Source organism: Phaseolus vulgaris, chromosome 11 (assembly GCF_000499845.2).
Source record: "Phaseolus vulgaris cultivar G19833 chromosome 11, P. vulgaris v2.0, whole genome shotgun sequence".
Classification (NCBI taxonomy): Eukaryota; Viridiplantae; Streptophyta; class Magnoliopsida; order Fabales; family Fabaceae; genus Phaseolus; species Phaseolus vulgaris.
In genome coordinates, this window is record NC_023749.2 from 31199980 (window position 1) to 31213278 (window position 13299).

A 13299-nucleotide genomic window follows, 5' to 3' on the forward strand; every position below is an offset into this window, starting at 1 on the left:
CTATAGTTAATAAATTAGAGACCAGAGACTTAAAAAATTCAGTTTCTATATTAGTTTCTATTATTGTTAAATAGTTTCTAAATTGATATCTAATTAGCTATGAAGGTTTGTTCACTGGACTCACTATTTGATTCTTTGGGAGACGACTTGGGGTCATCTGACCACTGTTATACTATCATCTTTCTAGCATTGGACAAGTCTAAGCTGGATTCATATTAATTTGATAGAAAAACGACTGAAAAAACAAATATCAAGAAAGCAAGATTTGCAAGAATTATAAAACATGTCAGTCATTAGACAATCCTAAAAAGCTAATTTATTTTATTTAGGCAGAAAATGAAACTCAAACAAAGCAAACAAAAAGCAAGAGACAAAAATAAATCCTAAAATATAATTCTCCTCCCCCACACTTAAATCAAACATTTTCTTCAATGTAAAAACAATAAATAGATGTGTACGATAAAAGTAAGAGAAGGAATACTCCCTCTTCAAGCTTGACGGTAATTGGGGCCTTGCAAGGTATCTCTTCCACCGTCTCTTCTTGAGGAATCTCATGAAAGAGCTTTAGACGATGTCCATTCACCTTAAATGTCTTCGTACACGTTAGAGTCTGTAATTCTACAGCACCATGAGGATGGACATGGGTGATAAAAAAATGGACCAATCCATCTTGAGCGCAACTTTCCAGGCATAAGCTTTAATCTGGAGTTGAACATTAACACACGTTGGCCTGCAACAAACTCCTTGCCAGTGATGAAGTGGTCATGGAGATGTTTGGTCCTCTCCTTGTAAATTTTGAGTTCTCATATGCCTCCAAACGGATCTCATCCATCTCTTGCAGCTGGAGTTTTCCCTTCTCTCCTGCCTTGTCATAATCCATGTTGCTTGCCTTTATTGCCCAATAAGCTTTGTGCTCGATCTCCACAGGTAGATGACAAGCTTTTCCAAAGACGATCCTAAAGGGAGACATCCCAATAGGTGCTTTATAGGTTGTACGATGGGCCCAAAGGGCATCGTCAAGACGTTTACTCCTATCCTTCCTTGTTGGGTTAACCATCTTTTCCCGAATGCGCTTTATTTCTCTGTTGGAGACCTCAACTTGGCCATTTGTTTGTGGATGATATGGTGTGGATGCTCTATGGATCACCCCTATTTCCTAAATAGACCATCTAGTAACCTGTTACAAAAATGTGTGCCTTGGTTGCTGATGATAGCTTTAGGAATCCCAAATATGCAAAAGAGGTTAGAGCAAATAAAAGCCGCAACAACATGAGAATCATTAGTTCTTGTGGCTATTGCCTCCACCCATTTGGATACATAGTCCACAACAAGTAAGATATAAGTGAATCCAAAAGAGACAGGAAAGGGACCCATGAAATCAATACTCCACACATCAAAGACTTCACAAAAGAGCATGGGTTGTTGGGGCATATGTTGTCTTTTGGAGATAGCAGCGCTTGCTCTTTAACATCTCTCACACGTCGATGAGACGGTCCATGCATCTCTAAAAATGGTTGGCCAAAAGAAACCACAGTCCAATACTTTTCTTGCAGTACGTTGTGCAGTTAAGTGTCCTCCAAAGGGTGAGGCATGACAAAAATTCAGCACAGATGGGATCTCATGGTCACGAATACATTTACATATGATTTGATCACTACAAAAACGCCATAAGTAAGGATCATCCCAAACATAGTACTTCGACTCACTCTTAAGTCTAACAAAATATCCTTAATATCCAAATCAAATTCTTGGAGCAACAACATCCACCTAATCAACCTGGGTTTTGAGTCAGTCTTCTTTAGCAGGTATTTCAAGGCAGCATGATCAGTAAAAACAACCACCTTGGATTCAGGAGATATGATCTGAACTTATCCAGGGAAAACACAATGGCCAACAAATCCTTTTCCGTGGTGATGTAGTTAGATTGAGCATCGTCTAACGTTTTAGAGGCATAGTAGATCACATGTGACAGACCATCTACTCGTTGTGCAAGAACGACTCCAAGTGCATAATTTGAGGCATCACACGTGATTTCAGAAGGGAGTGTCCAGGGGGTTTTATATTGGCAGTGTCACAAGTGATGCTTTAAGGGAATCAAATGCCTCTTTGCATCCTTCTCCAAAATCAAACGATACATCCTTCTGCGGCAAGTTAGATAAAGGTAGTGCTATCGTGCTGAAATTCTTGATGAACCGCCTATAGAACCTTGCATATCCTAGAAAAGATCTAACCTCTCTAACAGAAGAGGGGTAAGGTAACTGTGAAATAACATTCAATTTAGCAGGGTCTACCTGAATGCCTTTTTCAAAAATTAGATGGTCTTGGACTATGCCTTGTGACACTATAAAATGACATTTTTCATAGCTTAAAACAAGATTATTTTCTACGCACCTATCAAGTACCTTACTAAGGTTAGTCAAACAATCATTAAACGAAGAACCATAAATTTTGAAACCATCCATAAAAACTTCAATGCAATGTTCAATCAAGTCAGAAAATATGCTCATCATACAACGTTGGAAGGTTCCAGGGGCATTGCACAAACCAAAAGGCATCCTTCTATAAGCAAAGGTTCCAAAGGGGCAGGTAAAGGTATTCTTGTGTTAATCTTTTGGTGCAATACAAATATGGAAATAGCCAGAAAAACCATCCAAGAAACAGTAGTATGTCTTACCAGCTAAGCGCTCAAGCATTTGATCGATGAAAGGAAGGGAAAAGTGGTCCTTCCGTGTGGCTTGATTCAAGCGTATATAATCAATACAGACTCTCCAGCTGTTCTGCGCTCTAGTGGGAATAAGTTCATTACGCTCATTCTTTATCACTCTTATCCCATATTTCTTAGGAACAACTTGAATTGGACTCACCCAAGTGTTGTCAGAGATAGGGTATATGATACCAGCTTGTAGCATCTTGGTGATCTCTTTCTTCACCACATCAAGAATCTGGGAATTAAGCCAACGTTGAGGTTGTCTCATAGGTTTTGTCCCTTCTTCTAGTAGAATTCTCTGCATACAAATAGCAAGGCTGATACCTGGAATATCTGCCATCGTCCAACCAATGGCTTTCTTGTGCTTTTTAATCACCTGTAACAATTTTTGCTCTTGTTCATCAGATAGAGCAGTGGAGATAATCACTGGAAGTTGCTCCTTTTTTTTCCAAATAGGCATACTTAAAGATGATTTGGAAGTGGCTTCAGTTCAAGTGAGGGCAGTTGGATGATGGACGGTAATGGTCTATTACTGAGAAAAATTCAGCAACCTACAATTAATCGGAGTTAGAATCGTCTAATGTTGTCAAGTGTGTATCAACAACATTTGCTTTAGTTGGAAAACTTGCATCACAAAGGTTACAACAGTTAATTAATCAATGAAGTTTTCAAATTATTCATATTGTTAAATATAAGTATGTTCCCTATCAACTTAAATCGAATTTTGCAGACATGTCATGAGTATTAATTTTAGTGTCTTTTTCTATCTTTTCAATTTCTCTTTCTTTTGGTTGATTGTGTATCACTATAACAGTATAAATAACGTATGAGTCATACATCATGATTTGAACTGATTTGAGTCATACACTATAACAGCCTAAAGTCAGTTTTATAAAAAAAAATCAAACTTATCATTTTAGATTGAGTTGTTCAAGTGAATATTTTGTTGAAATATACACAAACTTGATCATTTAATTGAATTTAGGATTTTTTCTAAATAGAATCCAACGTAATCTCATGAAGCCTTATCCTTCACACTGTTTTTATCTTTTGTTTAGCGATTATTAAAATGTAAAAATGGTGGCTTTTTCTTTTGCCATCACTTCTGCAATCAATATTCTGAACCAATTATTACTGGGCCCTTACTATGGCTTGCAGACCCATTACTTCAATTAACACTATTGTTTGTTGGCTTCTTTCTTCCTGCACCCTTACGTTTTTCTTCTTGCATTCCCACAATTTTCTAAATCCTGAAAATGACCTTGATCTTTTATTTGAAAAAAGAGCATCATGGTTACAGAAAATCGGGATTGGAAGTGTGCTACAGATCATCAATCCGGAACTGAATCTTTTTTCTGGATGAAGGGGTGTTCCAAAAGCAAATTTTGTATAAATTATTGATTTCTAGATTGTTGAATACGGAAGCCTAATTCTGTTACGGATTGGTGGATCCAGAATGTTTTTTTTTTAATTATGAATTTCTTAATCCAAAATGCATATTTCTGTTACGGATTGATATATCTAGAATGTTTTTTTTCTAATGATGGATTTTTGAATGGGAAATGCATATTTTGAATTACAGATTGGTGGATCTAAAATTTTATTGGAAGTGTCAATCTGAAATTTTTCCGGATTCCATGATCCAGAATGCAAAAAAATAAGTAGAATTCAAGTATAATTTAGAGTTTTTAAAAAATAATAGGGATAATTTGATCTTTGCATTACATTGTGGGGGTGCAGCAAGAAAAATGTAAGGGTGCAGGAAGAAACTGCCTTGTTTGTTTCTATTTTAATATATAACCATCACTACAATAAAATAATAAATAAATGTCATTGACACCCATTTTATTTTTTATTTTTAAGAGAACATGTATATTTTTTGTGGTCTCTTAATCAATGTCACATCAACAAATTCAAAGTGATTGAGGAACTAAATTCATAGAATTGTGATATTTAGATGAAACAAAAACTTATGGTAAAATCTAACTAACATTAAATATCAACAGAAAATAAATATAAATGAAGTGTTAAATGAAACCTAAAATTGGGGGAATGAAAAAGACTATTTAAGATTGCAATTAAGATTATTTATTTTTAATTTTGTGAATGTTCATATATATAATCAAATTACATGGTTATAGCTAAACCTAGCAATAGTTCATTACCTACCAAAACCTTCACCATCTTATTCTGGCTGTGGCCATTTCAACCGTAACCATGGCAGCCACCACCAACTTCTTCTCTCTCCAATCAACAAATAGCACCGAAAATGGTGGTGAAAACAAGGGCAGAGGTTGCGGAAAACCTGATGGGGTGGCCATGTGGTTCATCGATGGTGTCACCACAGCTTTCTTTGCTTCCTTGGAATATTGCTGCATCAGAATTGCCACCCAAGAAGATGTCGATGAGGCCAACGAAGACATGCCGTTGATCCTCAACGACGGAAACCTCCGCCGCCACCACCACCGGTAAAGGGAAACTGAAAGGAAAGAAAAGTTAACATTTTCTTGTTGCCCCACCTTTAGTGAAAGTCAACGTTTCTCTTTTCATGGTGAGTGTTGATGTTTTATAATATAGTGTGGTGCAGTTCTTGGGTTATGTAATTTCAGCATTGTGAATGAAAATGAACACCTTTTTCCATTCATTGCTTTTGGATATATACAGAAAATGTTCTAAGATGATCTGAGTTTTATGGGAAAGAAAATGTTATTGTAAGCTTGGTTGATTTCGAATGCTAAAAGTGTTCTCATTGAAATTTTATTCAAACAAGTTAAGCAGATTGATGAAAAGAAAATCGTAGAAGGATGTCAAATTTTTGAAAAACTCATGACCAAATTTGGAACATTACTATTACTTGGATCATGATCATGAGGGTTTTGAGTTTTGATTTGTGATGAGATAAACTTGAAGAAAAGGTTTAAGGGTAAAGCCAAAAGATTAAAGTTGCTTTGAAATATTTTTCTGTATGAAAAAAAAAAGCTGTTGCTGTGTTTTTGTGTCCCTCCCATGTTCATGATATTCAATGATGTGGTCTTCTTGGTGATGATCATCGCCATGTTTCACTGGGTAAAGTTTCTTTTACTTTTTTTCCATCACAAAAGTGATACGAAATTCGAGAAAAAAGTGAATTTGCGTCGGAGGAAGTGAATTTTCTAATTTTTTTAAAAATTTATAATTTTAAAATACTTTTTTTATATTTAAGATTTTTTTAAGAGACTATATTATCTCATATTTGAAAAGAATTGAATAATTTAATATTCTAAAAATATAGATTTGGGTAATAGAATAATTGAATAGGTTAAATAGTAGTTATATTACTATTATTATTGTACCGGTAGACATCGGACGGACGTGGCCAACCGACCGAATGTATAATAAATGTAAGGGCATTTATGTAACAAACCAAAGTAGTTAAGATACACCTCGAAAAATAAGGAGAACGCGCTTAGAGAAGATATGTTCTCGGGCATTCCGGAGCACGACTGGCAAGACCTATCCACAACCACCCTGAGCCCAAGGGATAGAAAGTCCATTAGGCAATCCTATAAATACTGTGCTCAAGCCAGAGAAAGGTACGTTTTCATTCACTTACTAAACCACACTTGGAATCTCATACTTACTTGAGCGTCGGAGTGCCTTCGCAGGTACCCTCCCCGCCCGACCGAAGGAGACACCAAGAAGGAACGACCGACCGAAGGAGAAGAAGATCGACACGTCAGCAATTACACCACGTCAACCGACCATGCCTGGGCCCCATCTCTCCGTTCAGGTACAATTGGCGCCCACCGTGGGGCCAAGGCAAAATTTCAAATTTTAAAGCTATAATGGTTGCGACAAGGAACAACAACGACGCTATGGCAGAACATATGACTATGATTCAAACCCTCCAAACTCAGATGGAGGAACTGCGGCAGAAGGGGATGGAAGACCGTCGTCAACACGAAGAGAATAGACGCCGCCAAGAGGAAGAGATCACCTTATTGAGAGAGCAGAATGCACGACTCCAGCGACAGGTCGATAATCCCGAACGAGAAGGCCAATCCCATATGGCCGACCGAACTGCCTCTCGCATACCTACACCGGCCGACACCAATCCTGCTTCCAGAACTGAAACAGTCGAAAGAAAGTCAAGTAAAAGGGGTCATCCTTTTACAGACGAAATCATCACCACACCACTTCCTGACAAATGGAGAGGCCTCGCCATTAAACTCTATGACGGCTCGACCGACCCGGACGAGCATTTAAATGTTTACAAGACGCAAATGACTTTGTATACCACAGATAATGATGTGTGGTGTAAAGTATTCCCCACGTCGCTTCAGGGAGAACCTCTTACCTGGTTTACAGAGCTACCTCCGAACTCCATTGACGACTTTGACATCCTAGCCGCAAAATTCTCCACTCAATATGCCACCAGCCGACCGCATCACATGTCCTCCATGTCTCTCCTAGCGGTACAACAAGAAAAAGGTGAATCTCTCAGAACCTTTTTAGATAGATTCAACAAGGCATGCATGAATATCCGAGGGCTCAAACAGGAAGTCGCGTTACACCATTTAGTTTCGGCCATCCGGCCGAGCCGTTTTACCGAAAGTCTCATCAAAAAGCCGCCTCAAGACATGGAAGATCTTCGAACTCGGGCAACCAAATTCATGCAAATTGAGGAACACATTGACTATCACCAACGGTTCAAAGCCGTTGGATCCGGAGTTCTCAAAGATCAAACCCCGAGCAAAGAAAGGGAATTCGAGACCGAACGGACCGTTCGAACCACCCCAAGGTCCGACCGGAACAGAGGAGGCCGAATCCCCAGGTTTAACAGTTACACCCTTTTAACTGTTCCGAGGGGACGAGCCCTAGATGAAGCACTGCAAAAGGATTTAATTCCGACACTAAAACAGTATCAAACACCACCGAATGCAGATACTGTTAAGCGTTGTCAGTACCATCGGAATTTCGGTCACACGACCGAAGGATGTCAAGCGTTGAAGGACAAAATCGAAGAGCTCATCCAGGCTGGCCATTTGCGGCAGTTCGTCAAGAGGACAAGAAATTCAAGATCCCCACCACGGGATACCAACTGTCCATCCGTGGTGTCGACCGGTCATACCGTAACGATTACAAACGCCGAACTGACCATAGCCAGGCTTCGCGGAAACGAAGTGAAAGCCCCGTTCGGCGTACACGCGCCCACAGCACAAGTCCCGACCGAAACGCCCGCCCTCGCCAACGAGTCCGCGAAGTCATCAACATGATTGCTGGACCCGTTACCTTTGGCGAACCGAACCACGAAGTAAATTACATAGCCGGTGGCGGGTGCTCAAATTCCGCCCGAAAGAAACATCTCCGGAACATCCAGTCCGCTCATGCTACCACGCGGAGGCGTCCACACATACCTCCGATCACTTTCACTGACGACGACTTCACAGCCATAGATCCAGCCCAGGACGACCCTATGGTAATCACCGTGGAAATTGACAAGTTCGCAATTGCCAAGACTTTGGTCGACCAAGGTAGCTCGGTCGACATATTATACTGGGAAATCTTCAAGAAAATGCGCATCCCAGAATCAGATATTAAACCCTATAACGAACAAATTGTAGGGTTCTCAGGTGAACGGGTCGACACTAAGGGGTATATAGACTTATATACAACCTTTGGTGAGGAAGACGGTCTCCACAAAACAATAAATGTACGATATCTTCTGGTGAACGCCCAAACTTCCTACAACATCCTGCTCGGTCGTCCGTCCATCAACAGATTGAAAGCCATTGTTTCCACCCCACACTTAGCCATGAAATTCCCTTCGGCAAATAACGACATTGCAACAATCCATGTCGATCAAAAAACCGCTAGAGAATGTTATGTCGCAAGTTTGAAAAGTGAGCCAACTCGACGGCTCTACACGATCAATCCGGACGACCGACCCCCGCAAAAAAGAGGACGATCCCCGACCCGACATTCCGGACGGCGCATATCCCGTCGACAAATGATAGCCCTTGTTGATCTCGACCCTCGTATGGACGATCCCCGTATGGAGGCAGGAGAAGACTTGCATCTGTTCCCACTTCGCGACGATCGCCACGCTACACATATCGACACTTCACTGAAGTCGGACGACCGAATGGCCATCGGCACGACACTTGTCAAAAATGCCGATCTGTTCGCATGGACGGCCGCTGACATGCCTGGTGTAGACCCACAGGTCATCACTCACCGATTATCACTGTATAAAGAGGCTAGGCCAATAGCTCAAAAGAAAAGACATCTGGGCGAGGAACGACGCCAAGCCGCACGTGACGAAGCCGATAAATTGTTACAAGTTGGATTCATTCGGAACGCCCATTACACCACATGGCTAGCCAACGTGGTTATGGTAAAGAAAGCCAACGGAAAATGGCGAATGTGCGTTGACTACACGGACCTCAATAAGGCATGCCCAAAACACTCTTACCCTCTGCCTACCATTGATCGTCTCGTTGATGGGGCGGCCGGACATCACATCCTCAGCTTCCTTGATGCCTACTCAGGCTATAATCAAATCCAAATGCACCTGGCCGACCGAAAGAAGACAACCTTCATGATTGATTCCGATAATTTCTACTATGAAGTTATGCCCTTCGGACTCAAAAATGTCGAGGCCACTTATCAAAGACTAATGGACCATGTATTCCACGACATGATCGGCAGGAATGTTGAGGTCTATGTCGATGACATTGTTGTCAAGTCCGATTCATGTAAGCAACATATTGCTGACTTAAAAGAAGTTTTTCAGGCCCTCCGCCAGCACCAGATGCGACTCAATCCTGACAAATGTGCGTTTGGCGTCGAGGGGGGGAAGTTCTTAGGTTTTATGCTTACCCACAGAGGCATAAAAACGAACCCTGAGAAATGTAAAGCTATTTCCGAAATGAGAAGCCCCAACTCCATTCAGGAAATTCAGAGACTCATCGGCCGGCTCACCGCCTTATCCAAATTTGTTCCTAAACTTGCAGAACGAACAAGACCCATCGTCCGATTATTGAAAAAAGCGTCTCGCTTTGAGTGGTCGGCCGAATGCGAGAAATTTTCCTCCAATTGAAAACTTTTCTATCTTCCCCGCCGGTTATCCAGAAATCGGACGCCCGAGAACCCATCATAGTCTACCTCGCCGTTTCACACGAAGCCGTTAGTTCAGTCTTAGTGCAAGAAATTAATTTTGACGAACGACCAGTTTATTTTGTTAGCCACGCCCTCCATGGCGCCGAAATCCGATACCAAACGATCGAAAAGGTGGCTATGGCTCTCATCATTACCGCCCGACGAATGCGTATGTATTTTCAAAATCACCGTATTATTGTTCGGACAAATTATCCCATTGTAAAGATTCTCACTAAACCAGATCTAGCCGGACGAATGATCGGATGGACGATAGAATTATCCGAATTCCATATTCAGTATCAACCACGAGGAGCCATCAAGTCGCAAGCTCTTGCCGATTTCGCAGCTAAACTCACTCCTTCCTCAACCGAAACTGAACACTCATCGTGGATCTTATACGTGGACGGCTCCTCCAACGAAAGGTCGTGCGGCGCTGGAGTCGTTTTGGAAGGAAGGCCCCGGCGAGATTTTCATCGAGCTAGCCCTCAAATTCGACTTCAAAGCTTCAAACAATCAAGCCGAATATGAAGCCATTTTAGCCGGTCTACGCCTCGCTCAAGAATTGGAAATCACAAAGTTAATCTGTAAAAGTGATTACAGGCTTGTCATCGGCCAGCTTAATGACGAATATGAAGTCCGAGAAAGCTTCCTACATCGATACTATCACTTAGTCAAACAGTCGATGAGCACCTTTTCTGAAATTTCCATGCAGCACGTTCAACGCGATCACAATACTCGCGCGGACGCCTTGTCCCGGTTAGCAACCACGAAGTGTAAAGGAATGCATAGGTCGGTCATCCATGTTACGCTTGCACGCCCAAGCATCGACCTACAGGAATGCCTAACGACCGACGCGGAATCTACTTGGATTACCCCAATTAAGTAATATTTACTCGACGGCACATGTAGTCCTCTCGGCGAAAAAACCATGAAGCTGCAGGCCGCCCGTTTTATCTTAATTGGCGACGACCTTTACCGTCGAGGTTATACCCGACCACTCCTTAAATGTTTGACACCCGACCAAGCTTCCTATGTCGTCCGAGAGTTGCACGAAGGAATTTGCGCAACTCACTCTGGCGCACGAACAATGGTAGCCAAAGTATTCCGAGCCGGATACTACTGGCCGACCGTCCAAGGCGACTGCACCAGTTTCGTCCAAAAATGTCTTAAATGCCAAGAGTTTGGCACTTTGTCCCATAAAAAACCTGAGGAACTCCATTTTATGCTATCACTTTGGTCGTTCGTCCAATGGGGTATGGATATCATTGGCCCTTTCGCCCCCAGTAAAGGCCAGTGTAAATTCTTACTGGTCGGCATTGATTACTTCACCAAGTGGATCGAAGCCGAGCCTCTGACTGCGATCACCGCCCGCAATGTTCAAAATTTCGTATGGAAAAATAATGTTCAAAATTTCGTATGGAAAAATATCGTTTGCCGCTTCGGGCTTCCACAGATCATCATCACCGATAACGGTCGGCAATTCACCGACCGGACGTTAGCTGAATTTTACGAGAAGCTCCACATCAAACACATCGCCAGTTCAGTCGAACATCCGCAAACAAATGGACAAGCAGAAGCTGCAAACAAGGTCATCCTGAACGAACTGAAGAAACGTCTCGGCCCGGCAAAGGGTAACTAGACGGAAGAACTCTTAGAGGTCTTATGGGCATATTGTTGTACTCCTCAGACGACTACACAAGAAACGCCGTACAGCCTGACGTATGGTACTGAAGCTATGATTCCCGTTGAGATTGGAGAACCTTCTCTCCGCCGACAAACCCTTGATCTTGATCTAAACAAGGAAAGTCTCTCGGTCGGCCTCGATCTCATCAACGAACTTCGGGACAAGTGTAGAATTAGAGAAGAAGCATGCAAAATTCGGGCGGCAAGACGATACAACTCCAAGGTCAAACCGAGACTGTTCCACAAAGGCGACTTAGTATGACGAATGCGGAGTAGCGCCAGGAAGGAATGAGGCAAGTTCTCTAGCAATTGGGAAGGACCGTTCCGCATAGCAGATATGGCAGCTGGTGGAGCCTATTACTTAGAACATTTATCTGGGAAGGACATACCGAGAACGTGGAATGCCACGCATCTCAAATTTTATTACAGTTGAACTTAATAAAAGTGTACTCTTTCCTCGCTCGGTCGGTTTTTCCCTAAGGAGGGTTTACGACCGAGAAGATTTTAACGAGGCACTATAAATTAAAACCCAAGTCCCCTATTCCTTTTATTACTCTCAATCTATGCCTCGTTACATTATTACTTACGTAATCAGAATTATTTATGCCTCGTTCGACATCCGAATTATCATTACTTTAACGTAATCGGAATTATTTATGCCTCGTTCGGCATCAGAATTATCTTAATCAAAATTATCTATGCCTCGTTCGGCATCTGAATTAACTTATTACTCTAACGTAATCAGAATTATTTATGCCTCGTTCGGCATCAGAATTAACTTATTACTTTAATGTAATCGAATTTATTTATGCCTCGTCCAGCATCAGAATTAACATTAACGTAATCAGAATTATTTATGCCTCGTTCGGCATCATTAACTTATTACTTTAATGTAATCGAATTTATTTATGCCTCGTCCGACATCAGAATTAACATTAATGTAATCAGAATTATTTATGCCTCGTTCGGCATCAGAATTAACTTATTACTTTAATGTAATCGAATTTATTTATGCCTCGTCCGGCATCAGAATTAACGTAATCGAAATTATTTATGCCTCGTTCGGCATCTGAATTAACATTCGCGTAATCCAAATCATTTATGTCTCGTTCGGTATTCGAATTACCTTATTCCTTCGAAAACCGAAATTACCTATGTCTCGTTCGGCACCCGCATTCATACATCATTACTTATATAAACCAAACCACGTATAGAAATTATAAATAATCGTTCGGCATACGCACTATACATACTAGCTGAAAATATTAAATATTCAAAATGCAAGTGTGTATTGCCCACATGCCGGGCCCAACAATTTTTATGGCACATTGTTCATCAACTCTTCAAAAGAGGCGTCCGGCTGTGGGCCGGGGATCTCCGCCTCGGCCTCCTCATCTAAATTTTCATCGGGGTTGGCCGGCACCAACTTTCCATCAACTACTATTTTCTCTATATCGTACCGGTCGTCCTCCAAGGGTGCTCCATGCAGGCAGGCCGCTTGACCGATGCCTAACCGAAAATATTCTTCACTAATGCGAAGCATGAAATCTTGGCACTTAGCCACTTCCGCTTTCAACGCCTCCTCCCGGTCGGCACCCTCCTTTAGTTGCGCCTCGAGGTTCTTCGTCAGTCCCTCTTGCGCTCTCACGGCCGCCTGTTTCTCCTCCAGTTGGGCCTTCAACTTTTCGACCATCTCGGCCGACGCCTTTGCAGCTTGATTGGCCTCAGTTACTTCCTTCTTCAAACGAGGAACGGTGACGGTCGTAACC

General features: G+C 41.8%; 1 protein-coding gene across 1 annotated transcript; it reads left to right on the forward strand.

Moving 5' to 3' along the window:
* The first annotated feature begins 6531 nt into the window (after window positions 1-6531).
* Window positions 6532-7962, forward strand: LOC137839203 (uncharacterized). Its single transcript, XM_068648329.1, has one exon. It carries the CDS (start codon window positions 6532-6534, stop codon window positions 7960-7962), a length of 1431 nt encoding a protein of 476 aa, XP_068504430.1.
* Window positions 7963-13299: the final 5337 nt, after the last annotated feature.

Coding starts and splice junctions, on each gene's coding strand:
- LOC137839203 (XM_068648329.1), top strand. CDS start 6,532: ATGGTTGCGACAAGGAACAACAACGACGCTATGGCAGAACATATGACT.